The sequence below is a fragment of the Chelonia mydas genome, chromosome 1, assembly GCF_015237465.2.
Source record: "Chelonia mydas isolate rCheMyd1 chromosome 1, rCheMyd1.pri.v2, whole genome shotgun sequence".
NCBI classification, from domain to species: domain Eukaryota; kingdom Metazoa; phylum Chordata; order Testudines; family Cheloniidae; genus Chelonia; species Chelonia mydas.
In genome coordinates, this window is record NC_057849.1 from 12,259,016 (window position 1) to 12,285,808 (window position 26,793).

At 47.2% G+C, this 26,793-nt stretch overlaps 1 protein-coding gene across 2 annotated transcripts; it reads right to left on the minus strand.

The window, feature by feature from the left end:
- Positions 1-8,546: 8,546 nt before the first annotated feature.
- Positions 8,547-25,931, minus strand: MRPL48 (mitochondrial ribosomal protein L48). Of its 2 annotated transcripts, none has more exons than XM_037879922.2 (8): positions 25,832-25,931; positions 23,101-23,153; positions 21,832-21,869; positions 18,346-18,431; positions 17,401-17,573; positions 13,316-13,418; positions 12,153-12,242; positions 8,547-8,814 (listed from the first exon to the last, which is right to left on the minus strand). In XM_037879922.2, exons 1-8 carry the CDS (start codon positions 25,850-25,852, stop codon positions 8,740-8,742), a joined length of 639 nt encoding a protein of 212 aa, XP_037735850.1. In that variant the 5' UTR covers positions 25,853-25,931; the 3' UTR covers positions 8,547-8,739. The 2 variants fall into 2 exon arrangements, with proteins under 2 accessions (XP_037735850.1, XP_037735903.2); XM_037879975.2 differs by having other exon boundaries at positions 25,676-25,867.
- Between the last annotated feature and the right edge of the window lie 862 nt (positions 25,932-26,793).

The following is a 26,793-nucleotide window of genomic DNA, read 5'->3' on the forward strand; positions in this document are numbered from 1 at the left end:
GGTGGCACTGCTTGTATAGGTTTAGTTCAACTAACCCCATGTTGACAGGCTGGGTAATTGCTGGGACATCAAATTTATACCAAACCTTTCAGGCTGACAGGTCCAAAGCATTTCACAAACTGTATACCTACAGAAAGAAAAGGAGGACTTGTGGCGCCTTAGAGACTAACAAATTTATTTGAGCATGTTAGTCTCTAAGGTGCCACAAGTCCTCCTTTTCTTTTTGCGGATACAGACTAACACGGCTGCTACTCTGAAACCTGTATACCTACGGGACTCCCTTCACCCAGTCACCTCTAGGGTGGAGGATCAGCAAACGGACACACCCACTGCTGCACACCCTTGCTAAGGCGGAATTTTGCCTAAGGCCTGGTCTATCCTAAAAAGTTAGGTTGACCCAGCTACGTTGCTCAGGAGTGTGAAAAATCCACACCCGTGAGCAATGTGGTAGAGCTGACCTACCCCCCAGCGTAGACAGTGTTGGTTGATGGAAGAATTCTTCCATCCACCTCGCTACTGCCTCTTGGTGAGGTGGATCGGGGGGCGGGGGAGGGATAGCTCAATGGGTTGAGCATTGGCCTGGGTTGTTAGTTCAATCCTTGAGGGGGCCATTTAGGGATCTGGGGCAAAAATTGGGGATTGGTCCTGCTTTGAGCAGGGAGTTGGACTAGATCTCCTGAGGTCACTTCCAAGCCTGATATTCTATGATTAACTACAAGAATGGGAGAACCCCTCCTGTCAGCACTTATAGCTGTGCTGCTGTAGGGTTTAAAGTATAAACAATCCCCGAGGCCATACACAATGTCCTGCTCTTGAAGATCCAATGGTACTTTCTATAGCATCTGTGCAGAGTGCACACAGCTTTGGTTTGTAAACTGTCATCTGAAAAAAGAAAAGGAGTACTTGTGGCACCTTAGAGACTAAAAAATTTATTTGAGCATAAGCTTTCGTGAGCTACAGCTCACTTCATCGGATGCATCCGATGAAGTGAGCTGTAGCTCACAAAAGCTTATGCTCAAATAAATTGGTTAGTCTCTAAGGTGCCACAAGTACTCCTTTTCTTTTTGCAAATACAGACTAACACGGCTGCTACTCTGAAACCAGTCATCTGAAAGGCTCTGCATAAACAAAGTGAGTTCTATGCATTTTACTGAGGATGAAGGGTAGAATCAAATGCACTGAGGTTTGAATCTGCTATTCCAAGGAGTTTGTGTACTGTGTACTACAAACGTTAATTACATTTGAAGAACATGATTCAGGTTGCAAAGTCAAGCACTCAAAACGTTAGGAGACACCAGAATTAAGGTTGTCTGTGAAATCTTAATTCAGCCTCCTTGTGCATTGAATAACAGGGTGGCCTGTGCCTTGAAGGGCCTGGGGCCTGCCAACTCTGTTCCCTATTTCAGACCCAGCTGAGAAGGGGTCAGGTATCTTCTATAAAGGGCTGAAGGGGTGAGTGAAAGGGAAACTCGGCAACTCTAGAGCCTGCAGAATGGAAGCTGGAAGGGCCTGGTGACAGCAGAGGATCGGTGGGGAGCCGTGTGCGTGCACGGGGGGCAGGTGGGACAGAGACTAAGGCTTTAGAAAGCTTCTCTGGCTAGAAGGGGAGAGGATGGGGGGGCTGCTGGGATCAGGCACTAAACTCCTACGAGCAGACTGGCCAGCCTTTGTGGACAGTGGGAAAGGAGGAAATTGAAGGGAGCAGCTGTCCCTAACCTCACTCCTGCTGGAAGAGGCTGGCCAAGAGGGTTTAAATGCCTCACCCCTTTCCAGCCCAGTTGGGCTATAGGGGAGAGCTCTCCCGCCCCTGAGGAGGAATGGGGCTGGGGCATTGGGCACCTTCTCAGCCCCCTACATGAGGGGGGACTCAGGCTTCCTAATCCTCCTCTGGAGGCTCCATCCCTCACAAGGCCCAAACAGTCACGGCCAGTGAGAAGTGTGTGCACATGCGTGGTGGGAGCGCTGAAAATAAATGTCCCCTAAGATGCCTTTGCTGACGGAGAAGGGACAAAGGCACTTGTTCAGAGGGGGGTCCCTGGCAGCCTCCTCCAGGCCAGTCTTCTAATGTCATTGTACAGGGGCACATTTAGTGCTCAGGGCAGTCTGGAGCGAGCCAGGCCCCTGACAGCCCTGCAGACCCATCTGCTCTCTCTGTTGTCAGGTGCAATAGGAACAGCAGAAGCCTCCCCACCGGCCCCGCAACGTTCCTGCCGGTGAGCCTCAGTTCAGAGTGGCCAGGGGCCTCACTCGGATAGAGTCTGAACCGCTGATCTGGCCCCCTTTGTACCTTGAGGTGCAAACCCTGAGGCTGAGGTGCCACTGGCTGACCTACTCTTGCACGAGCGCTGCCCTCTGCTGGCACTACTGTGCACTGACACAGATTCAAAAGCTCCATGTCTGGGCCTGGTTTGTACTGACAATGGCGGTTGCTGTGGGGCAGGAATTGGCTTGGAGCCCTGTGGGCGGTGGGCAGCGACAGACCCTGGGAGAGGCCTGGCAGACCCAGCCACACTGGAGCTGTTGGGGGAAGTGTACGCCGCAGCAGGAAGAGCCCTTACAAGGCTGCAGCGTGCCCCCTCCCATAGCCCCAGGAGGGATTCAGCCAGGAGTGCCCCGTGCATTCAGCACAGTCAGCAGGGGGTGGAGGAACCATGGTGTCACTTGCTTTATGTGCCCCGTTCTAGGTAACAACAGGGGAGGACTCCATGCTTGTTAAACTAAATGGCTCTTTATTACAGCAACTATTTACCAAGCTATTCCAGCCACACGCACACAGACTGACTTCTTACAGCCTCCTAGGGTGGCCGCTCATGCATCCCCAGACTACTGGACATTGCAGTGCTTCTGGGAATGGTGTGGGCCTACAGGCATGGGCTGCCCCGCCCGACTGCATGACCCCACTCCTGCTGACATGACCTGCGCTGCCCAGAGGACATCAATTTGAAAAGCAGTGAGGTCACGCCAGCAAGGGTGGAGTCTGGAGTGGCGCACTCTTCAACATGGCGTCCCCCATCCAATGCCAGACAAAACCACATCTATGACAGGGGGACAACTTAGAAAAGCAGAACTGTCCCAGCTTAAAACTGGACGAATGGCCTGCCTAGTGCCTCCTCCAAACACCTCCGTCCTGCAGCATATGCTCTTCCTGCCACACTCCATGATATCTGCTCCATCTTTCCAGTATTGCCAACTTCAAGAGATCACAAATCATGAGTCAGACCCCCCCAAAATCATGAGATTGGCCCAAACATCAAGACTTTCTTTTTTAAAAAAAGATTAGATTGTGTTTTTTAGGTCCGTCTCTTGATGTTTGAACTCTCCTTGCCAGTCCCCAGGGTGTGTGGATGTGACAATAGAGTTGCCCACTCTTCCACAGGTATTGTCTAAGGTGATTTCTGGCCCCTGCTGCAGGAGCTCTCACCCCCACATCTGCCCATCTCCTGCCCAGCGATTAATTCTGTCCCCCAATCCCCCACCAGTTCTCTCCCCACCCCACTCCCCTCAGTTCAGCCCCCCTACCCCATTGACCTCCGCTGGCCTCAGTTCACCCTCCCATCACTCACCCCATCAGCCCCCACCCGACTCACTTCAGCCTCACCTCTGTTCCTCTTAAGGTTCTTCACCCTCCCCAAGCCAGAGGTGGGGGGAGGGGGGGGCGCTCAGCAGTAGGGTCCCTTCTCCCATTTCCCAGGCTGGCAGCTAAAGCCCTGGGGCAGATGACAGGATTTCTAAGTAAAATTAAGCCACACTTTTAGAATTCTCAAATGTCTGGGTTTTTTGTTTTTTTCCTTTTCTTTTCAGTTTATTCAACTGCTCATTTGAGGGTAGCCCCTCCTCCTTCTCTCTCAGATGAAGTTTCTCTTCCCTGCTGGGTTGTAGCCACACGGTCTCTTGCCCCCACACTGGTTAGCTGGAGAGCCTTGTTTCTAATATGTAAATGAATTTTCATTGTCTTTCAAGTTTCAGAGTGCTACTTTGGAATTACCTGCCTGGTGGAGAAACCACATTCCTTTGTTTAGGGTGGGGTAATTCCTGTCTGACTGGAAACACATTTGTGCCAGGGCTGGAAAAAAATTTAAAAATCCTGACATTTGAGAGTTGAATCGCAAGATCATGAGCGAGGCTTCATTTTCCTCACAAATCGTGTCTTTCGTGATCAATTTGTCAGTTGGCATGTCTGTCTTTCCTTTAAATAAACCAGAGGTTTGGGCTAGAGGCCACTAGCACACAGAGCCTGTGCAGGAACAGGTCCTTTTCCACCAGCTCACTGCAGGCTCATAAATATGCTGGTCTTTGAACGCAGGTGCCATTGCCTCGTTGTGTTCCTGCTAGGTGTATTGCTGCCTTCTTTCTGCTGGGTGGCTTCCTGGTGGTCTTCTGTATTGATGATACACCCCATAGCTTCTGATTCCCCTGCATCCAGCCTGCTAATCAGCATAGAGGGCCCCAGTTACAAAGGTGTGAAAAAGCAGGCTAATGAGGACAGAAGGTAGAAAGTTGGGGCCCAGATATAAACAATTATTTCATTCCCCTGCCCCATCTCTGTATAGCTCCCCCTGGTGGGGCACAGCATGGTAGCTATATGGGTGCTCTGTATAAAGCACTACTTCTTGGCCCACCTTCATTCATCCCTGAGCGCATCACCTCCATGCTAAATCTACTGCTACGCTCCTGAACTGATTAAACCAGGGCTCGGATTTTAAAACCGAGGGGACTGACTCTCTTTATAAAGTAAGTGCTGGAGAATGGGGGTCATTTGCAACGAGACAAGACGTTTCCAGCCCCAGGTTGGCTCCAACACAGCAGAATGGTGGGGCCCAGTTGTAGACTGGTGAAAAACCAGGGTATAATCAGGAATGACGCATGATAGTCTAGCCCCAACACACACAACAGGTTATGGCCCAGTTCTAAACCGTTCTGGGTGAAATCTTTGCCCTGCTAAGTCAATAGGGGTTTTGCTGTTACTTTCAACGGAGCCAGAATTTCACCCTATTACTCCACTAACCCCTAAAATGCTATTGTGTGGATCCACAGGTAGGGCTTAGACTTGAAAGACATGGATGCAGGGAAGCAAACAGCACCTCTTTCCCAACCCCTCCTCACAAGAGCCATCCCTGAGAGGGTCAACTCTATCCTCTCTACTTAATCTACATCTAACATAGTGTTCGGATCCTTCCCCCATGAAAGCAGCACTCAGATTTTAAAACTGGGACATTGGCTTTTCTCCTAATAGAACTAAAAGTGGGGTAATTAAGCAGCAGGTGGGATGGTTCCAACTCAGAGTCAGCTCAAACTCAAAAGCAAATGCTCACCTGGTAGAATATGGGGACTCAAGTCACAGAGCTGGAAAAACCAAGATAATGAGGAATAAAAAAGGACAGTCAGTGCCACTGTCAGTTCAATCCAAAATGTGTGTCAAATCACACAAGCCAAACGCTCTGCTGTTGGACCAATGCCCTCTGTATTCCCCAGGCCCAAACTAGGAACAGATCGAGCATCTGGAACTTAACAGAAATGCATTTTCCAGGCGGTGCTATCTACCTCCCTTTACTGATGTGGTTGGGGGGAGCGAGGGAGGGAATTGGTTAAATAGAACAACAGATGAATGGAGTCTCTTGTTCTTCATCCCCTCTGCGAATACATGCATACTGGAGATACAGGGTTTCTCATAGGCCAAGGAAGAAAACATCTGTGGGAGCCCCCTGTTAAGATACTGGCAGCTTGTCACAGCTCCTCAGTATTCCTGGGTGAGTGCAGAGCTGTGAGATTCCAACCTCCTGTCATAGCTTTTGTGTAATGCAGGCATCAGGGCTTTTTGGACACAACTAGCTTGTTGGCTGCTGTATTACTTTAGTAATTGAGGGCAGCAAGAGAGCGATCTGCCTGGTGCGAGGCCCAGACAAATGCACCAGAACAAATCCCCCACTTTTCTAGTGGGTTTTAAGTCCAGATGTTCAAAAACAGGTGCCTAAATAAGGACTGAGGAACCTAAATACGCGGCCTGATTTTTCGGAGGGTGCAGCTGGAAGCAGGTTGGAGCTAGCGAGCTAAAAATAGCAGCATGCATGCTGCGGCTCCGGCAACGGCTGGGGTAGCTGCCCGAGTCCAAGGCCGCCCGACCCCCGGGGTCTGAGCTCAGGTGGCTACTCTGAGCCTCTGCCTGCGCTGCCCCGACCGCACGGCTATTTTTAGCCTGCTCGCTTGAGCAGCGGGAGCGGGAGCCCATCTAGCCAGGCTGGGACACCGCTGCAGTGCGGACACTCTAACCCGCCGAGCGCCCCAGCCGCTTCCGCGGCAGTTAATTGGTGCTACTGGCTGCTCAGCCCGTTTGAAAATCTGGCCACATATCAAGGGGTCTAAATAAGAGCACAGGAGCCGGACTCCAGGCATCTGATTTTGAAAATCTCAGCCTAAAAACCTGCAGATAAATCAGAAAAACAACCTGGATTTAACAAGAGCTTAACAGAACGGCACAGCAAGGGACAACGTTCTGAACTATTCCACCAGACTCACTCCCTCATCCCCCAAACTCCTCAGCAGGCTGTCAGGAGACAACACATGCAGCCAACGAAACAGCAAGAAGCATTCTATCCGAATCATTGGCCGATTGTACACTGAGGAGATTGGGAAAGTTACTTTTTCCACAGTCAACCTTTCTGTGGCTACTATACCCCATTTACAATTAAAGTCAAAAGGACAACCAGCAGGGACCTTAAAAACGGTCTTGCCAACAACTGCCATGTGAGAAAGCCCAGTTATATTTCTTATTGCTGGTTAAGAGGAGTATCAATATTCACCTCCAAGATCAACAGAGACCTGATTCTCCTCTCTTTTAACCAGTGTAAATATGGAGTAACTCCATCCGATGAAGTGAGTTGTAGCTCACGAAAGCTCATGCTCAAATAAATTGGTTAGTCTCTAAGGTGCCACAAGTACTCCTTTTCTTTTTCCACTGTAGTAAGAGATTTACATTCTGCTAACCACTGAAACAGGAAGTCAGTGGGCCAAATTCTTTTGTCACTTACCTAGTCTGTAACACATGTGCAGCCCCTGTGTAAAATGTTATGTGGTAAACCCAGGACAAACAGCTACAAAAAAGGGAGGGGTAGTAATTAGTCCCAGAAGATTAAAAGGCCCCTCCACTGAGGATATAACAAGGGGGAAATAAGGTTCAGCTGGAAAAAGGGTTGCTAGGGAGCTAATTAGGTTCAGTTGGCTCCAACTGGTGGAGACCTTTTTAAACCCTCCCTGGCTGGAAGGAGAGAGGGAGGAGAGAAGCTGCCAGTAAGCTAAGGGCAGGAAGACACTGAACCCTTCAAGGAAGGGAGGCTACACTCCCCTGCCCCAGAGGGAAGGGAAAGAAAAACACAAGGGACTAATCAGGGAAAGGAATAACTGGACCCTGTGCTACCTGTAAGGATTTGCCTTGCCTAAGCCAGTGACTCCAAGGCAAAAAGGACTGAGTCAGCTGAGGAGAACAAGGTACTTTGCCACAGTTACCAATCAGAATTCTCCACTCTCACCTCTAGTTTTACACTGACTTTGCACAAGTGAAAGTGACTACAATGCTCCAAGGCAGTGGAGAACCAGGTCCCAGCTATGTATTGTTACGTAGGTTCTGAATGTTTTTGGAAACTACAAAAAAAATCATATATGCCTGTTGTCAAGGGCAGATCCAGGGGAAAATTATTCTTCACCAGAGATGGAGAATAAGAGTCAGAAACAAGCCCAGTCGAGTAATTTTCCTGTGTAATCTGATTGGTTGACAGTGGTCCAACCGTCACTGTTATTGGCCTTTGACGAGGTCATTTTCTGTTGCTGACTCATCTCATGATTATTCAGCCACTTGTGAATCAGCATCTCTCATTTGTGATTAGTACTTTCCACCCCTCACAGGGATGTGGAGGCTCCATCCAGGTTGGCAAAATGCTTTGAGAACCTCCCATGAAAGGGGCTATACAAGTGCAAGAAATTATTATAGCCTTCGCTGTAGGAAATTAACTAGACAACTGCGTTAAAACCAGTAGCATTTGGGGGTATATTCTGGATCAAATGTTACCTATAGTGTTTCTGGAACAGGATTAAATTGAGCATCACATCTGAAGTTTGGACGGGATTTTTCCCTGCCGCCTGACAGTGACATTCACCTTTATCCGGCTCATTGAGAATAGACAGACACCTCCTCCACAGTGAGGGCAGCTGGTAACAACCGAGGTCCATCACTGCCTCCCATCTTAGCTCTGTCTATCTTCCCTCGATCTGGGCCTGACTCAGCTCCCGCAGCAGTGTATGGAAAGAATCCTATTTCCTCCAGCAAGAACTAGAGCAGGACCTTTGGGCACAAGCCTGCAATTCTAGACCGCGGTGGGAATTTTGACTGAGAAAAGACTGCAGATTGGGCCCTCTATTTCTAAACCAATGTGTAGAAAAGGCACCCAAGGCAGAACAAACAGGAACGAGGGTGAAGGAATGAGACATGCGATCCAACCTTTTCATCACCACACGGCTGCAAATCTCTCTACGAAAAAGCACCAGTTGGTCAGATACACAATGGGTACATTTGATTTCATTAAAATAAGCTCCTGAACAGGGCAGTAGAAACATCTTCCAAGCAACAAACATATCAATAAGACCGTATTAAGAGTTGCCTTTGAAGGCTACCGGGAGCCAATTAAGGGACGCTATGGCTTCACAAAGATGGCTTTGAAATGGATTGGATAGTTTTAGCTGGACACTGGCTCAGCTCATTTGCGCCATCAGCTCTTCAAGTTCTGGTCGAGCCTTTAATCGAACCTTGAAGTCTGCCTCTGTATGCTGTGGGAGGAGAAATGGAGGAAATAGGAATTAGTCTTGATCGTGTTCCAAGGTAATAGCAAGACAATTATCTCCTCATATCGGCCATGCCAAAGTTCTGTACTATACCAAGGGCTTGGTGGTAAGTAAGTGTTCACAGTTCTACTGAGCCAAGCAGTGCTGGAACATTGTCATAAGAACAGCCATACTGGGTCAGACCAAAGGTCCATCTAGCCCAGTATTCTATCTTCCGTCAGTGGCCAATGCCAGGTGCCCCAGAGGGAATCAACAGAACAAGTGATCAGTCCCCTGTCGCCCATTTCCTGCTTCTGGCAAACAGAGGCTAGGGACACCATCCCTGCCCTTCCTGGCTAATAGCCATTGATGGACCTATCCTCCATGAAAACAGAGCTTGACATGCGGCACTATCATAACTCAGGAACTCAGTATGTTTTAATTTCTAAAATAATATTTTGAACTTGGGCTGTCAAGTGGTTAAAAAAATTAATTGCACGATTAATTGTACTGTTAAAAATAACAGAATGCTATTTAAATATTTTTGGATGTTTTCTACATTTTCAAATATATTTCAATTACAACACAGAATACAAAGTGTACAGTGTTCACTTTATATGTTTATTATAAATATTTGCACTGTAAAAGCAAAAGAAATAGTATTTTTCAGTTCACCTCACACAAGTACTGTAGTGCAATCTCTTTATCATGAAAGTGCAACTTATAAATGTAGAATTATGTACAAAAATATCTGCACTCAAAACCAAAACAAGGTAAAACTTTAGAGCCTACAAGTCCACTCAGTCCTACTTCAGCCAATCGCTCAAACAAGTTTATATTTACAGGAGATAATGCTGCCCGCTTCTTGTTTACAATGTCACCTGAAAGTGAAAACAGGCATTCGCATGGCACTGTTGTAGCTGGGGTCGCAAGATATTTACATGCCAGATGCACTAAAGATTCGTAAGCCCCTTCATGCGTCAACCACCATTCCAGAGGACATGTGTCCATGCTGACGACGGGTTCTGCTCAACAACGATCTAAAGCAGTGCGGACGCACAACTGAGTGGACTTGTAGGCTCTAAAGTTTTACATGGTTTTGTTTTTGTGTTGCAGTTATGTAACAAAAAATAAATCTACATTTGTAAATTGCACTTTCAGGATAAAGAGTTTGCACTACAGTATTTGTATAAGGTGAATTAAAAAATACTATTTCTTTTATCACTTTTACAGAGCAAATATTTGTAATCAAAACAATATAAAGTGAGCACTATATACTTTGTATTCTGTGTTGTAACTGAAATCACTATATTTGAAAATATAGAAAAACATCCAAAAATATTTAATAAATTTCAATTGGTATTCTATATTTTAGCAGTGTGATTAAAACTTATTAATCATGATTAATTTTTTAAATTGTGATTAACTTTTTGAGTTAAACACCGTTAACTCACGTGATTAATCGACAGCTCTATTTTGAACTAATCTGTAGTATCTTTCATCCAAGGATTCCAAAGCACTTTACATCCATTCACAAATCAAGCATTACATCACTCCTCTAAGGCAGGCTCAGAATCAGTGTTTTACAGATGGGGATATGAAGTCAGAGAGAGATTAAGAGACTCACCCAAGGACATAGTGATCAGTGGCAGAGCCAGGAATAGAATTCAAGGGCTCTAATTCTCAGTACCTTGCCCTGAACCACACACTCTTCAGAATCCATTGCATAGTTGGGTATCAGTATTTGTTTGCGCAGCAAGTGACTCATACAGAACTGTGAGGAGAAGTCTTTCCGAGAGCCAAGAATTTATTTCTTCAACAAAATGTGTTATAAAAGGAATCTTAACAGGGACTTAACTGAAGCTCGTGACTGACTGTCTGATTCTCTGCCCCCTGAAGATGGTCTAAATCAGGAGTAACTCCACTGAAGTCAATGGAGTCGCATGGGTGTAAGTGAAGAGAATCAGTACACAAGTGCAGAAGTCTTGACTCAGTGAACAAGCAATACAGACACATACATTCACCCTAAATAGCACACACAGACTGGGGCAGCTTACACACTGCCCTGTGAAATGTATCCCTTCCCTAGGTTTCCACACCAACTACCTGTAGCTGTCCTGCTTGGTGAGTTACCTTCTGAGGTTTACAGATCATGAGCTAATGTGGATGCATAAGTTAAGAGTAAACAAAACTGGGCAAACCATTAAACATATGGAGATGGTTAAGTGCAGCTATCAATGCAAATTGTAGAAGTTCATTTTCAGAGGCAGATACAGTTTATTTTATTGGAAGGAGGGGGAAATGGAAGATCTACCTATCTTAGGGCCTGATCCAAAGCTCACCAAAGCCCTTTGATTCAGTCCTTTACTTATTACTATAGTTCTCATCCTCTTAGTATCTAGGCACTATTGTAGAGCTGCCATCTCTTCAGAACTTCACAAGACCATCCGGAGTTCCACACCTCTCTTGTGGGTTACCAAAGGCTAATGTAGTCCACAGATGCAGAAAGCATCACTGACATTGCATATTTTTTGGTCCACAAAAACTACCTTGAGGAAACAGGGCCCCCCAGAGCTGATTTGCTTTTGTAATACAAGGACATACAATGTATAGTGGCTTGAGGGCTTAAATTTTCCTCACCCCACCCCGGTGCAGCAAAGTTTCTCTCTACCCAGAGCCCAGCCAAGGAGTGTGAACTCTGGCTCGCCTCAGTGCTCTGGTGAAACAGAATATAAGAATGAGCTTCTGCAGAAAGCAAACAAACCCCCTTCCCAGGAGAAAGTGTGATCTAATAGTTACAGGAGGGCACTTGGCTTCTGGGTTCCATTCCTAGTCTACCACCGACTCAACTCATTAATCTTGCATAAGTCAATTATCAATCTGTTTCTTCACCTGTAAAAGAGGGACGGTATTTCCCTGCTCCATAAAGGGCTTTGTGATCCTTGGATGAAAGATGCAGTATAAGCACTGCGTAGTACTGAAAGGAAAGTATCCTACTCTGAACCCTGGGGATTTTCTACAGGTGCAAAGCCATTTACAATCCACGCTCCTCATGGGTGGTAATGGGAGTTGGTTGGAAAGGTGTTGGTGGCAGGGAAGGCATGTCACAGGATACAGAAGTCCAAATGCTATCCAGGGCATTGGTCAACGAGCAGAGGTGACAGTCTCACGTAGGCCAACTGACCGGGGGTCTGAGTCTGAGGCGTGTTGGGCACCCACACGTCAATGGGAGAGGCGGGTCTTCTCAGGATCAAGACCTTGTTCTGTGCTGTTGTGAGGCAGATTTCACCACATACATAGTACACACTTTCTAAATGTGAACACGTCAGTAAACTTAAAGGTACCTCTTTCACCAACAGATGGACCCCTTCGGGCTGGTTACTCTGAATAACCTCCAAGAGTACAGGAGCAAACATTGAACTCAAACCACTGATCTGAAAGAAGAAAGGAAATGCTGCATGAGAAAAGCCAAACACCGAGCGGATCTGTTACATTAATAGCATGGCAAAGGAGTTGATTTCAATGCAAGCCCAAGGTGGAGCCCAAACAAGACCCTTGCAGTCCAATCACTCCAGGCCAATGTACGTAACTTTAGTTTGCAGGGCATCTTCCATGCACATTGTAAACTAACATGCCCAGTTTTGACATGAACCACCCCACATTCTGCCCACAGTATCCCCACCCTCTGTGCGAGAACCTCCACTGCAGCTGCTGCTATCTGGAGCATGCATTTTGTATCTCTCCAGCTCACTATTTTTCTGACTCAGTTGAAAATACATCTCCTGGCCCTTTCCTATACCACTTAACTTCTTTAACTCTGCTACTGAGAAGCAGAAAGATTGACATACAGATGTATGTGTTGGCGTGTGCACGCACTGTAGGTACAGAGACACATTCATGCACAGCATAGTTTTTTTAATTCACGTTAAATTGTTGCTAATGTCTGGATCCCTACCACAGAACCTGCCATGGAAAACTTGGGACATCAGTGTCAACTCTGAAAGTTCTCAGCATCAGCTCTGTGCCGTGGAAAACTTCTACCTTTTAAAGCTTCGAAAGTTTAACCCAGAAAAGGTTTAACCACAAGTCTGAGTGTATGTAGCTATAAGATGAGGGGGAAAGCATCACTGAGGAAACAGACTCTACTTTAAAAACTGCTAAGGGTCAATATAACCAGTGAGCTTAAAAAAATTATTACAAATCACTTCACGGTGATGGAGCCAGTAAAGAGGCGTTTGGACAAATACCTCGTTATGACTTTTCCATCCGTACTGTCGACCATTTAGTGTAAAAGAGATAGTACCTCTAATAATTAGAGCTGGGAGACAAGCCTTCTGGGCTCTCCACTCTGCAAGCAGCTCATTGTGTGACTTTTAGTTAATTAATTTCTTCGTGCCTCAGTTTCCACATACAAGTGGTTAGAGAGTTAGTTCGGTGCTTTGAGATCTTCAGGTGTAAAGTGCTATGCAAGAGCAGAGCTTCATTATAGGCAAACAAAATTTCATACCTGTACAACTCGCTGGTGGGTTGTAAGAACAGCATCTAGGTACAGCCTGGACCCTTGCTCCTGCACAAGCATTACCTCCGTGGTTTTAGTGGGCATCGCATAGCTGTAGAAACAACAATTCAGCTATCAGCAATCGGGGAAATGCTGACAGCCCTTGGCAGGCATGAGTGAACTTTCAGCAGAAGACAACATGGGATGAGATGAAGCATTCATGAGAAATTAACTATGCAAACAAGGTAGACTGCATTAGGGGCTGACACAAGCAGGGCTGTATAATCACTTGTGTGACAGGACAGAGATAAGTCTACAGCATTCCTGCTGCCCAGAAGCTCTTTTGGGCACAAATGCTAACACAAGAGGAGATAACTTTATTCAGTGCCTTCGTTGTTGAAAGAGAGATTTAAAGCAAACATCTAGTACATAGCTAAAGTACCTGGTTTAATTTTCATTCGCAGTAACTGACTTGTGTCTTTCACAATGGTTATTAACAAGAGTAAGAAACGGCTGGTGTAACATGCCAGTTAGAGAGACTTTATTTTCACCAAAATGGGCCTAGTATGTACAAAGGAGAGATACTTGGCCAAATTCTGTTCACATTTATATCAGTGTAAATCTACAGATTTCAGTGGTGTTACTCTGGATTTACAATGGTGCAAATGAGAACAGAATTTGGCCCACTGTGCAAACCGCTTGTACTGCAATTCAATTAGCGAGGAGGGATGATCTGGCGGCTAAAGGCACTGGACTCTCACACAGGAGGTCTGGGTTCAATGGTCAGGTCAGCCACAGACTTCCTGTGTGACCCTGGCCAAATCATTTAATATCTCTGGCCTCAGTCAAAGGTTGCTAATACTTCTTTTCTCCCCTACTTTGTCTGTACTATATGTACAGCCCCTAGCACAATGGGGTCTTGCCCTCAGTTGAGGCATGCAGGCATTACTGCAATACAAGTAACAATCTATGTAAGATCCACAGCCTAGGGTATGAAGCAGTCATCTTGGTTGTGGGCTCTTCCTGTAACTATTCACAGGCACCGAGCAGAAGGCATATTAATTTCCAAGCATCTGTGGGTCTTGTTCTTAAATGTTTAACAGGGGATTGGAAGACTCGAGGGATTGGTGATCCATAGAGTTTGAGGGCAGACGGGACCATAAGATCATCTAGTCTGATCTCAGTGGGATATCCAGATCGGATCCAAGAGCCTTTTAATTTAAGTCTCTGCCATTTGACAGCTGTTCACTGAATTATATGACATTTGTGAGTGGTCCCAGTTTGTCTAGAGCATCCACATTGCAGAGAGAGACCATCACAACTGGTCTATGCATGCAGGACTTTCAACTCCACGGCTGTTGATGCAGCACCCCATACAAGAGTAGGGGTTCTCAAACTGGGGGTTGGGACCCCTCCAGGGGTCACGAGGTTATTACATGGGGGGTCATGAGCTATCAGCCCCCACCCCAGATCCCGCTTTGCCTCCAGCATTTATAATGGTGTTAAATATATTAAAAAGTGTTTTTAATTTATAAAGGGGAGCGGGGGTCGCACTGAGAGGCTTGCTACGTGAAAGGGGTCACTGGTACAAAAGTTTGAGAACCACTGTACAAGAGTCTAAAAAAGTCAATTCACCTTCTTTACATTTTTAAATAGGGTTTAAACAGTGAGCATTACGCACCATGCATATGGGCACAGATTCCCGTATGTGCTAACATCCTTTCACAGTAGTTATGACAGGTCCCTTGGACAACATCATGAAGGCCCCAAAGGAATCAGCACTTATCACAAGGGATGGTCACGGCTGCACACTTTTACAGATAAGCTTTGTGCATAACCCTCACTGAAGTGAAACAGATGGCATGGTTTCGTCCCACAATTATTGCTCTGCAAAGACACTGCAGGAGTCACACGCCCTGCCACATTATCCACAGAACCATTCAGAACAGCACAATTCGCTTCTCAGATCTAATATTGGAACCATGGTTATAAGAGACCCCCCCACTCTACCTCGAGGAGAGCACCACGACTCTAACCTAGAAGAGAGGGGTGGGGTTAGTATGGATCTGACAAGAAAATACATTCAAAGAACATTTCCTTAATGAAACCCTCTCTGCAGATGCCCACTGCAGGACAGCAGGGAAATGGTTAAGGTTGACATGTTAAATGTCATCATTAGCATCCAGAGTTAATATCGTATCGAGATGAACAGGAATAATTCACACATCATGGAGCTGTTGTTACAAGTGATCTGCAGACTCAGGCAGACAATGGTGCAGCAGGTCAGATCCTTCACATCTCCAATGTGAAACAAAGTGAAAGCATAAATCCTGGCAACAATATTGGGGTCCCTGGAGAAGAGCTATTCCAACTCTCCCCCCACAACTAGTTCAATCTCGTCTCTGCTATTTATAAACTGAAAAAGTGCAGTCCAGCCCCTTCACGAAAGCTGCCTTGTGACAAGCCTTTCCATGTCTTTGGAAAGCAAATTAAAATACAGACTTTGAAGGGTCTCTTGTCCTATTTTTAGGGAAATTAGAGCTGTGGTGGAACAAAGAATTTGTAGGACAAAGCCCACAAGTCACTGTTCTGCCTGAACCAAGCTCCATGGTGCTACTGTAATTATCAGAGCTTTTAGAGGAGAAAAAGATCAAGACAGAGTGGGTGAAAAGCGACCTTGTATCTAAATGTGGGGCAGTGAGGAGAGATCCATCCACGCAACAGATGTACGGGAACAAAATCTGACTCAAATCAGCAGAAGCTCTGTCTGCATTACATGCCCCATTTCTTTTCTGAGACACAGACAAAAGTGAAATGTGTCAAGAGGAAAAGAATCCAGCGCAACTGACAGGGCATTTTAACACCTCACAACATGTGGAAAAGACACATGGAGTGCTAGGACTCTAATTAGATTTGTGGCACTTTTCATCTTCAAAGAACTCTACCCACGTCCAGCCATCCTCAAGACGTGTGAGGTAAGCAGGCATTAGTCAACACATTTTGCAGATGGAAAAGCTTGGGCAGAGAGGTGGCAAGTCCATGGAGTAGCCAGGACTGAGAACTCAGAAATTCCCCTTTCCCATTCCTGTGCTCAGACCACTGGCTAATGCCCCTTTCTCCACTGACTGAAAACTGAGAGCTAAATTCTTCCCTGTGATCTGCACAGCCAGTCTATTGACACCCATCCTGTGGCTTTTCCTACTTGAACAGAGCTCTCAGTGGGGTCAGTCAAGAGCCCATGGAGACTGAAAGAACAGAATAAATTCAAGAGAATCATTATACAGATCAGAGAGGAAAATTCAGACACACACAAATGTCACAGGGGTGGGAAAACTATGGCCCGTCAGACATTTTAATCCTGCCCCCAAGCTCCCACCGGGGAGTGGGGTCTGGGGCTTGCCCCGTTCCGCACGTGCCATGACTCTGCGTGGCTCCCAGAAGCAGCAGCATGTCCCCCGCTCCAGCTCCTATCTGTAGCGGCAGCCAGGGGGCTCCGCACACTGCCCCCGCCCCAAGCGCCACCCCTGCAGCTCCCATCGGCCGGGAACCGCGGCCAATGGGAGCTGCAAGGGCAGCGTCTGCAGATGGTGCAGTACGCAGAGGTAAGCGCTGCCCGGAGCCTGCACCCCTGACCTCCTCCCACGCCCCAACCCCCTGGCTCAGCCCTGATCCCTCTCCCGCCATCCGAACCCCTTGGTCCCAGCCCGGAGCACCTTCCTGCACACCAAACCCCTCACCCCCAGCCCCACCCCAGAGCCTGCACCCCCAGCCAGAGCCTTCACCCCACCCCCCTTCCCCAGGGGGGAGCCCCCTCGTGCACCCTGAACTCATTTCTGGCCTCACCCCGGAGCCCACACCCCCAGCCAGAGCCCTCACTCCCTCCCACACCCCAACCCCAATTTCATGAGCATTCATGGCCCGCCATATAATTTCCATATCCAGATGTGGCCCTCAGGCCAAAAAGTTTGCCCATCCCTGGTGTAACACCTTCACCTCCAAGGCTCTCATTTTTGTACTGTATCCCAGCAAGACCAAAGTACATATGGCATGTCATTTAAACACACAGAGATCACATGCAGGGGTGGCCTTTATACCTTTCGATCACTCTAATGGAGAATCGGTTGCAGAGTTTATGTACATATTGAGCAAAATGCTCCACCAGGCACATGTCGTACGCAGTCATCTGTATGTTCAGGTCTCCATATGCATGATCTGATCCAGCACTAATCTCCTTCATCCGTATCCTGTCCCTTTTCCTCTTTGAAAGCTATAAGAAAGTGAAATACCCTTCAGCATTCTTGGAAATGTCTAACTATACAAGATTTATGCCCAGTAGTGGTTAGAGCAGAGGACTGGTAGCCTGGAGTCTATACCCACCTCTAACGCTGATTTGCTGAATAATCTTAGGCAAGTCAAGGCTTCTCTGTGTTCATTTTCCCAGTTGTAAAATCAGGATAACACCTAATTTACAGAAGTGTTCTGAGGCTTAATTGGTTGAGGTCCTGGGACAACAGGCCCTCTAGAAGCACCACACTCACCTGGACAATGTATGCTTAGCATGAAAAACTACTTCTTCCAGAAGGAACTAAAGAGTTGGAACAAACTGCTCCTATTTCAGCCTCTGCCTTCAAGGCACCTGTCTAGACGAATTATTGTTTCATTTTTCCAGAAATGTCTCTTTTCCAAATTCCAGGTAAAGTAAAAAGTTCAAAATGGACCAAGACTTTACTCGCTAATATTCAGCAATGGCTTGTGATTGGTTTGGTTAAGTTCAACATAATTAATAGTTTCCATTAGCCGAACCATTTAGAGACTTAAATAAGGAAGTAATGAATGCAAGAAAATATTTGTGCAGTGCTTTGAATAGGATATTTCTCATTGTACAACAATCTCTGCTGGGAGAGGAGGCAGAAAAGCAGCATAATCTTCACTTGGATACTCAGAAGCTCGCAGAATTAGCAGCAACAACATTTTAATTAGTCTGTAAATGTATCCGAATCGATTGAAAGTCAACAGTGTCAGAGCACTGAAATGCCTACCTCCAGTGGAAGCAGGTGTCTGAACCTCCCAATGCCATGCGTAGGCTGGGACCTGTAGTGTCTGTTGCAGCTCAGCAACGTGCTGCCTTTAAAGAGGAAGACAGAACACATTCGTTTCAAGTTAAAGGTCAGACAACTCCTCTCCTGACAAAACAGTAACAGTATGGAAACTAGGAGTTCTCCAGGAATCTACTGAGGAGAGGTGGGGCTGGCAGGGGCAGAAACCTGGAAGAAGAGTCTTTCTGTCTGTAATGAGGTGTTTTAGAGCAGTGGTTCTCAACCTTTCCAGACTACTGTACCCCTTTCAGGAGTCTGATTTGTCTTACGTACCCCAAGTTTCACCTCACTTAAAAACTACATGCTTACAAAATCAGACCTGAAGACATAAAAGTGTCACAGCCACACTGTTACTGAACAATTGCTTACTCTCATTTTTATCATATAATTATAAAATAAATCAATTGGAATATAAATATTGTACTTACATTTCAGTGTATAGTATATAGAGCAGTATAAACCAGTCATTGTATGAAATTTTACTTTCCACTTGCTTTTTATGTAGCCTGTTGTAAAACTAGGTAAATACCTAGATGAGTTGCTGTAAACGCAATATTGCTATTTATATTATATAACAAATATATATTATATATTATATAAATAATATTTCAAGCATATGCATACCCTTGGTTGAGAACCACTGCTTTAGAGTGGCCAGAGGTGGGCAAGATGCTTCACACAGAAGACATGTCCCTGCCCTAGTCTACACTGTAGGTTACTCAGGGTTAGTCATGTACCCAACACACCACAGCGGTTCAGTTAAGTATTGGGGGAGAAGTAAATATTTGTTGCACATAAGGAGGGTTGGGGGGCATGTCCCATTGTCTCTTGTCAAGTTCTCAGGTGAGATATAAATGAGGCAAGGGTAGTGACTTGGCAGACCACAATAGACTGGGAGAAAGGGAAGGGATCCCTAAAAGGAGGACATTCAAGGAGTTCAGCATGGAAAGGGCTGGAGCATGATGGTAGCAGTGAAACTGTGATGGATCCAGGATCCCAGTTTTCCTTAAATCCAGTCCCGCTTCAAATATTCATGTATCCAAAGAAAAGACAAGCCCTTGTTTCTTCTCATTACTCTGGGGCAAAGTGCTGTCCCTACAGCCTTAACTTTAATAAGTGCACCGCAGAGTCAGGCGATTTTTTAGACTGAAACACAATACCTTGAACCAGCAGGGTTCAAGAACACACTAGATCCTGTCTACACTTCAAGACCAAACTGTGTTTTAATCACGTCAGAGGACTACTGTGTTGTAACAGAATCCACCAGCACAGTAGATACTGAAGTGTAGATGGAAACTTAAATTGGGTTTAAAACTGGTTCCATTAAGAGTTCCTGACCCAGTGTAGACAGGGAGTATTGGGCTAGACCAGAGGTCTCAAACACGCGGCTCACCAGCTCCCTGCGGAGCTTTGGGGGAGGTACCTGGAGGCGCAGCCAGGCAACACACAGACCCCTGTGCCCCCCCAGGTCCCGGCCGCTTCCTGGAGCAGCGCAGGGGTAAGGCAAGCAGACAGGGAGGGAGCCTGCCCTGCCCCCAGTGCGTGCCGGGCTGGACCCACCCCCCTGAACTCCTCCTGCAGCCAAACCCCTTGCCCTGAGCCCCCTGCTGCACCCCGACTGCAGCCCAACCCCCTGCCCTGAGCCCCCTGACACACCCTGCCCCCCTCCTGCCCCCCCGGGGACAGGGAGGGGGCGGAGTTGGGGTGGGGATTTTGGGGAAGGGGTTGGAATGGCGGCGGGGAAGGGCGGGGCCTCATGGAAGGGGTGGAGTGGGGGCGGGGCCGGGGTACTAGTCCTCATGTGGCCCTCATGGTCATTTGAGTTTCAGACCCCTGGGCTAGATTCACAAAAGGACTTAGGGGACTGACTGCCACGTTAGGCACCTAAATCTCAGAATCAGGCCCCACTGGGATTCACAAAAAAACCTTCAGCTGCTGACAAACACTGTGGGGTAAATTCGCCTGGCACCTACATTTTTGCAGTAAAAGTTCTGTGGGCATCTACAGTTCAGCTTCTGAGCATGTGCACTGCAGCCCCACTCCAGGCATCCAGACACCTAAGCCCCAAAGCGATGCACAATCTGGAGGAAGGACCGGTGTTCCTCCCCCTAACTACTCGCCTGTGGGACCCAATCAGGTAATGTCCAGAGCTTACCTACTGGATCAGGTGCCTGTAGGCAAGCTTACATCAAATGGCTGCCAGGAGAAGGCAGGAAAGGGGAGAACAGGAGGAAGAAGATTCCTTCATAACTTTTAGCCCAGTGGTTAGGATACTCACCTGGGATGTAGGAGACCCCCCATTCAACTTCCCCCTCCACCTGATGAGGAAAAGGGATCTGAACAGGGATCTGCCACCTCTCAGGTGAGTGCCTTAGCCACTGGTCTATTGGATATTCTGATATAGGGCTCCCTCACCCTCTTTGTTTGAAGTTGTTCCTCTGGCAATAAATAATGAAAAAATCATTGGGACAGAAAGAGAGAGCAAGCACAAGCGTGAGAATGACTTCCTAGCCTGGTGGCTGGAACACTCACTTGGGAAGTGGGAGACAAAAAGTCCAGTCCCCCTGCTCCAATAAAATTTTAAATTATTTACCCACAGTGGGACAGCTTCAACAGGAGAGCCCCATATCAGAACATCCCATAGCCCAATGGCGAGGGCACTCAGCTAAGTAGCAGATTCCTGTTCAAATCCCTTCTCATCAGGCAGAATTGAACCAGGAGTCTCCCACATCCCAGGTGATAACCTAACCACTGGGCTAAAAGTTATGAGGGAGGTCCTCCTCCTCTCCCCTCCTCCATCCAGCTTTTTCCAAAAATGGGGCAGACACCTAACCCCAAGAGAAGGTTTGCAGATAAGAATCCCAAGCAGAGGACAGTACCTCCCTGCAGTCTGGATTTAGGTTCAGGAAGAGGGGCAGGGCTTAGAACACATCCCTCTCCTTGGCATCTCCCATTTGGCTATCTTAGGCAGAGAGCGACCTAGTGTGCTGGCTTCTGTGAATCCCATTCTGAGGCACCTTCCCCCATATTCATTGTACAACAAGCTGAGATGCCACAATAAACTCTGTGAATCCCAGGAATTTTCTAGGCACCTAAAAGTTAAGTGTGGTGACACTACATTTCTTTGTAAATACAGCCCATAGTCTCTAGCAGATGTTTCTCCACAACATAAAGTCAGTCTGACTAGGACTCTCTGCTTAGCAGAGTCCTAGGAATGGAACAAGAGGAGGATTTTCAGTCAGATCAAAGGTGTGACTGAATGCTGGCCCAGTGCCCATCTGAATTATTTATTATAACACCATCAATCAGCTCAAATTTGGTTTAAAGAATTAAACAGCAAGGTGACATGAGGGCTCAAGTGTGAATATTTGTTTCAGGTACAAGAAGGTTTTTAGTGTATTGTATTCAAAATCTACAGTGAGTTCTTACCTACAGCACAGATGGGGCTCTCTCTGGCTGCTGTTACTCTAAAGGAAAAGCCAGGATGAAAGTTAAAAGCTATTGTTGTTTCATTTATAAAAGTACTATATAGATTTTCAGTCTCTAAATGGAGAGTCATTATTCTTGAGTGACAGGTATTACAGGCAGAGAGTGTGGAAAATGGATTATATCTTTACAGAACTGCAGCCCTCGTTCCTGCATTATCTGCGCACCTCACACCCATTAATGGATGTTACCCTCACACCACCGCTGTTGGGTAGGGTAGCATTATCCCCACAGGACAGATTAATTGGCACAGGACAGATTAAATGACTTGCCCAAGGTCACACGGACCTAGGGCAAGTCTGGGGTTGAGCTGGGAATCAACCCCAGGTATCCCAAGTCACAATTCACTAGACCCAGAGTGTCAAACTCATTTGAGGGAAAGAGAGCCAGATTCCATGTTTCATTATGTTGGGAGCTAGGGTGGGAATTCAGGATGGCATACTCTGCTTGATCCCCATTGGAGACTCCACTGATGTCAGTAGGAGGAGCACACAAAGATAGAGGAGACATAGCTTTTACATAGTAACTAAAACGTTTATCTATCCTTGTATTTCTTTCTCTGCAGCAACTCCCAATTCCCACCCCTTGAGGACTTCACTCCCACCCCTCCAACCTTTCCATCTGCTACAGTGATCCATTAATGCTGACATTACAACACCATTAGTGGGTTTTAGAGATGATACACTGATCAAATTAATAAGGAGTAGGTCACCCCGACTCATTTTTTCAGTTCTCTGCAAATTCAGACAGACATCATGACATTGGTTTACACACACCCCCCCCCATCCATTACATTTGGAAGATTATGGCTGCAGCCATGATGTCTAGAACTTTCATTTTAAAAACAAAGTTTAAATTCCGCACAGTCTGAGTATGGCATGTGAGCCACAAATACATCATGCACACTTGATCTGGTCCATGGGTTTTGAGTTTTGACACCCATGCACTAGATCATTCTTCCTACACTGATGGTGCAAGGAACCATCTCTTCTACAGATCCTGCTATTCCATCAGCTTCCAGATGTCATATGAAACATTCCTTTCACTATATCTCAATGTTTTACCTGTCTCTGATATCATTTTTCAACTGTATAGTGATTTTTTTTTTTTAAATATATATACAAGTTTTCCGGGCCAGTTTGCAAAAGAGACAGGATTTTAAAATGTTATCTTGAATCTTACATTTACTCGGTCAGATTTCAGAATCCTTACCTGCTAAGAGCAAATGCCTGTTTTAGAAACATTTCCTTCCCCAGGCATAGAACCTGCAACAAACCAACATTGTTAGAACACAAACAAACATGTAAGAAAAGCATGAAGAAGATTTTCAAAGCAGTCAGTTGTTAGCTTATTCATCTTGGAATGCATCTTCCCTAACAAAATTCGATAAGTTCATAATGTACCAATAAACTTCCCAACCAGTTGCCACGTGCCTAAAGCAAAGCATCACTTCTCAGTACACTGCCACAACACAAAAGGGCACAGAATAACAGGAAGATAGATTACTGTAATTTCTCTTTCATACACTCTATCACTTGTACATGTGTATTCCAGTAACTTGATATTAAGGGACCCACTACTGACCAAATTCATCCCTGGTGTCACTCCACTGACTTCAACTTAAACTAACTATATTAATTATCTTCCCATTTACTCCAGCTGTATCTGGTTTGGTAAAGATACAATTCCTCTTCTCTGTGACAATATCTAGCGTCCACCCAAAATATCTGACATAATTTATGATAGGAGGAAAAATATCAAAAGAAAGATAAGACAGACTAAAGTGCTCTAAATATCCATCAAGAGCTCAGTATTTAAGCCTCGTCTACACTAGACATTTTCGGAATATCTCCAAACGGCTCCTCTGGTTATAGCCACATTTGGAGTGGTAGCATAGACAAGGCACTAACTTTTACCATACCTTCTCTAGTGTAGGGGAAGACCACACGGTGGTAAGGCTGGTGACCAGCTCACCCTACTGCTCACACTGTTTGCCATTGCTAACACTGGGGGATTTGCACTGGTTTTAGTGCACCACTTGGGATATTTCCATAAAGTTGTCAATGTAGACACATCTTCAGACCCCTCCATTTTACAGATGAAGAAACTGAGGCACAGAGAGAATAAGTGACTTGCTGAGGTCACACAGAACAGAACCAAGTTCTCCTGACTCCCACTATCCTGCTCTAAATAGTGAACAATAGTGCTTTCTGATACAAAATGCACTATTGGAAATAATCTCCCACTGGCCTTTGAGGAAAGAAGGGGTGGCCAAAGCATGACCCACAGAGTTCAACAGTGCAGCCCAAAGGTCCTTGCATGGTCTCTCCTGATGCAAGCAGAGGATTTGTAATTGGCACAGGAACATGGGACTTTCCATATGAAGGAGAAGGGTGACTATATTCAACTCCTTTTCATAATAAATAAGGCCTGGCCTACACCCAAAACTTAGGTTGACTTTATGGTGCTCAGGGGTGTGAAAATTTCACAGCCAAGAGACATAGTTAAGTCAATCTAAGCCCTGGTATAGACACTGCTATGTCAATGGAAATACTGTATCGTCAACTTAGCTACCACCTCTCAGAGAGGTGGATTTATTATAGCAATGGAAAAAGCTCTTTCATCACCATAACAAGTGCCTATGCTACTGTGCCACACTAGCACTTGTTGTGTAGACATCGGCTAAGAGTCTCCCATGTTAAGAAAGATTAATTCAGTCTGGAAGAGCTGCAGAGAAGGGCTACTAGGATGATCAGAGAAATGGAGAACCTACCTTATGAGAAAAAAGAAAAGGAGTACTTGTGGCACCTTAGAGACTAACAAATTTACGAAAGCTTATGCTCAAATAAATTTGTTAGTCTCTAAGGTGCCACAAGTACTCCTTTTCTTTTTGCGAATACAGACTAACATGGCTGCTACTCTGAAACCTACCTTATGAGAGGAGACTTAAGGAGTTTGTCTCATTTAGCCTAACCAAACGAAGGAGGAGAGAAGATATGATTGCTCTTTATAAATACATCACAAAGATAAACACCAGGGAGGGAGAGGAATTATTTAAGTTAAGTGCCGGTGTTGACAAAAGAACAATGGATTTTAACTGGCTCTCAATAAGTTTAGGCTTGAAATTAGGCAAAGGTTTCCAACCATCAGAGGAGTGAAAAATCTGGAACAGCCTTGCAAGGGAAGCAGTGGGAAAAAAAACCCAACCGGCTTCAAGACTGAGCTTGATCAGTTTATGGAGGGGATGGTATGATGAGACTGCCTACCCTGGCATACGGCCCATCTGCAACTGCTATCAGCAAACATCTCTAACAGCTAGAGATGGGACACTGGAGTGGGAGGGCTCTGAGTCACGACAGAGAATTATTTCCCAGGTGTCTGGCCGGCAGGTCTCGTTCACATGCTCAGGGTCTCACTGACCGCACACCATTCGGGGCTGGGAAGGAATTTTCTTCCAGCTCAGCGGGGCGGAGACCCCGGGGGCGGGTTCCCTCTGCGCCGTGGGGCACGGGTCACTGGCTAGACTGAATTTGAGCAAGTGGGGGGTTTTCCGTCCTTTGAATCACGATTTGAGGCTGTCTTAGTAACTCAGTCAGAGGCTGGGGGTCTCTTACGGGGGGGGGGGGGGTGTTCTGTGGAGGCAGACGAACACGGCTACCCCTCCGCTACAGGGCTGGGCTAGCGAGGCCCCGGGAGCTCCCAGGTGCAGGAGGCCGGACCAGGCGATCCCGGAGGACTCGCTGGCCGTACCTCCAGGAGCGCCGCGCTAGGGCCCCCAATCACTTACCAGCAAACCCGGCAGCGGGGCGGCTCCTGGCGGAGTGGCCAGGACCGGGGCTAATGACCCCTCATGGCCCGCCGCCGCCGCCAATACCTCCCCCGCCCCTGGGAAACGCCCGCCCCGGCGCCCTCCTGCCCCGCGCCCGACCCCCGGCGCCAATACCTTCCCCAGCGCCGCGCGCATCCCGGCCCGCCGCCCGGCCGGAAGAGCGGGGCGCGCCCGGCAGGCAAACGCTTCCCCCGCGCTCCAGGTCCGGCAGCGCGGGCATCCCCCTAGCTTCCTGAGTCTCACACCTGCAGTTCCGCAGCAACTCGGTTCCCCCGTCTCCGCCCCGGGCCGCAGGGAGGATACCGACCCCCGACCTCCAGGTGCCCTGAGCCAGGCAGGGCTTGGTCAGGCCGGCCTGGACCCCGCGTGGCTCTTGCTCTGGGCCGGAGGCTGGTTCCCTTGCAGGAGGCATGCAGGGAGGTGGTGTGCCACAGCAGCCTGCAGTGCCCGGGGTGCAGAGCTGCCTCAGTGTTGGAGCGTGACCAATTATTTCCTCTGCACAATACTAAGTGGAGGAAAAATTCCATCACTGAGGTATTAGCCGGGGGCTTCAGAGAAGCAGGAGCAGGTTCAGGTCCCTGCTTCCCCTCCCTCCCCCCGCCCGACTTCCTGTGCGGAGGGGTGTTTTGAGGATAAATGCATTACCCATGGGGAAGTGCTCACATACTGAGGTGTCAGGGTCCACATGGCTACCTAAGACAGGGGGGGCAACCTGGGGCTCCGGAGCCACGTGCGGCTCTTCAGAAGTTAATATGCGGCTCCTTGTACAGGCACCGACTCCGGGGCTGGAGCTACAGGTGCCAACTTTCCAGTGTGCTGGGGGGTGCTCACTGCTCAACCCTTGGCTCCACCACAGGCCCTGGCCCCACTCCACCCCTTCCCACTCCCTCCCCTAAGCCTGCCGTGCCCTCGCTCCTCCCCCTCCCCGAGCTTCCTGCACGCCACAAAACAGTTGATCAGGAGGTGCGGCAAGGTGCTGATCAGTAAGGCTGCTGGTGGGCGGGAGGTGCCGGGGCGGGGGGATCTGACGGGGGGCTGCTGACATATTACTGTGGCTCTTTGGCAATGTACATTGG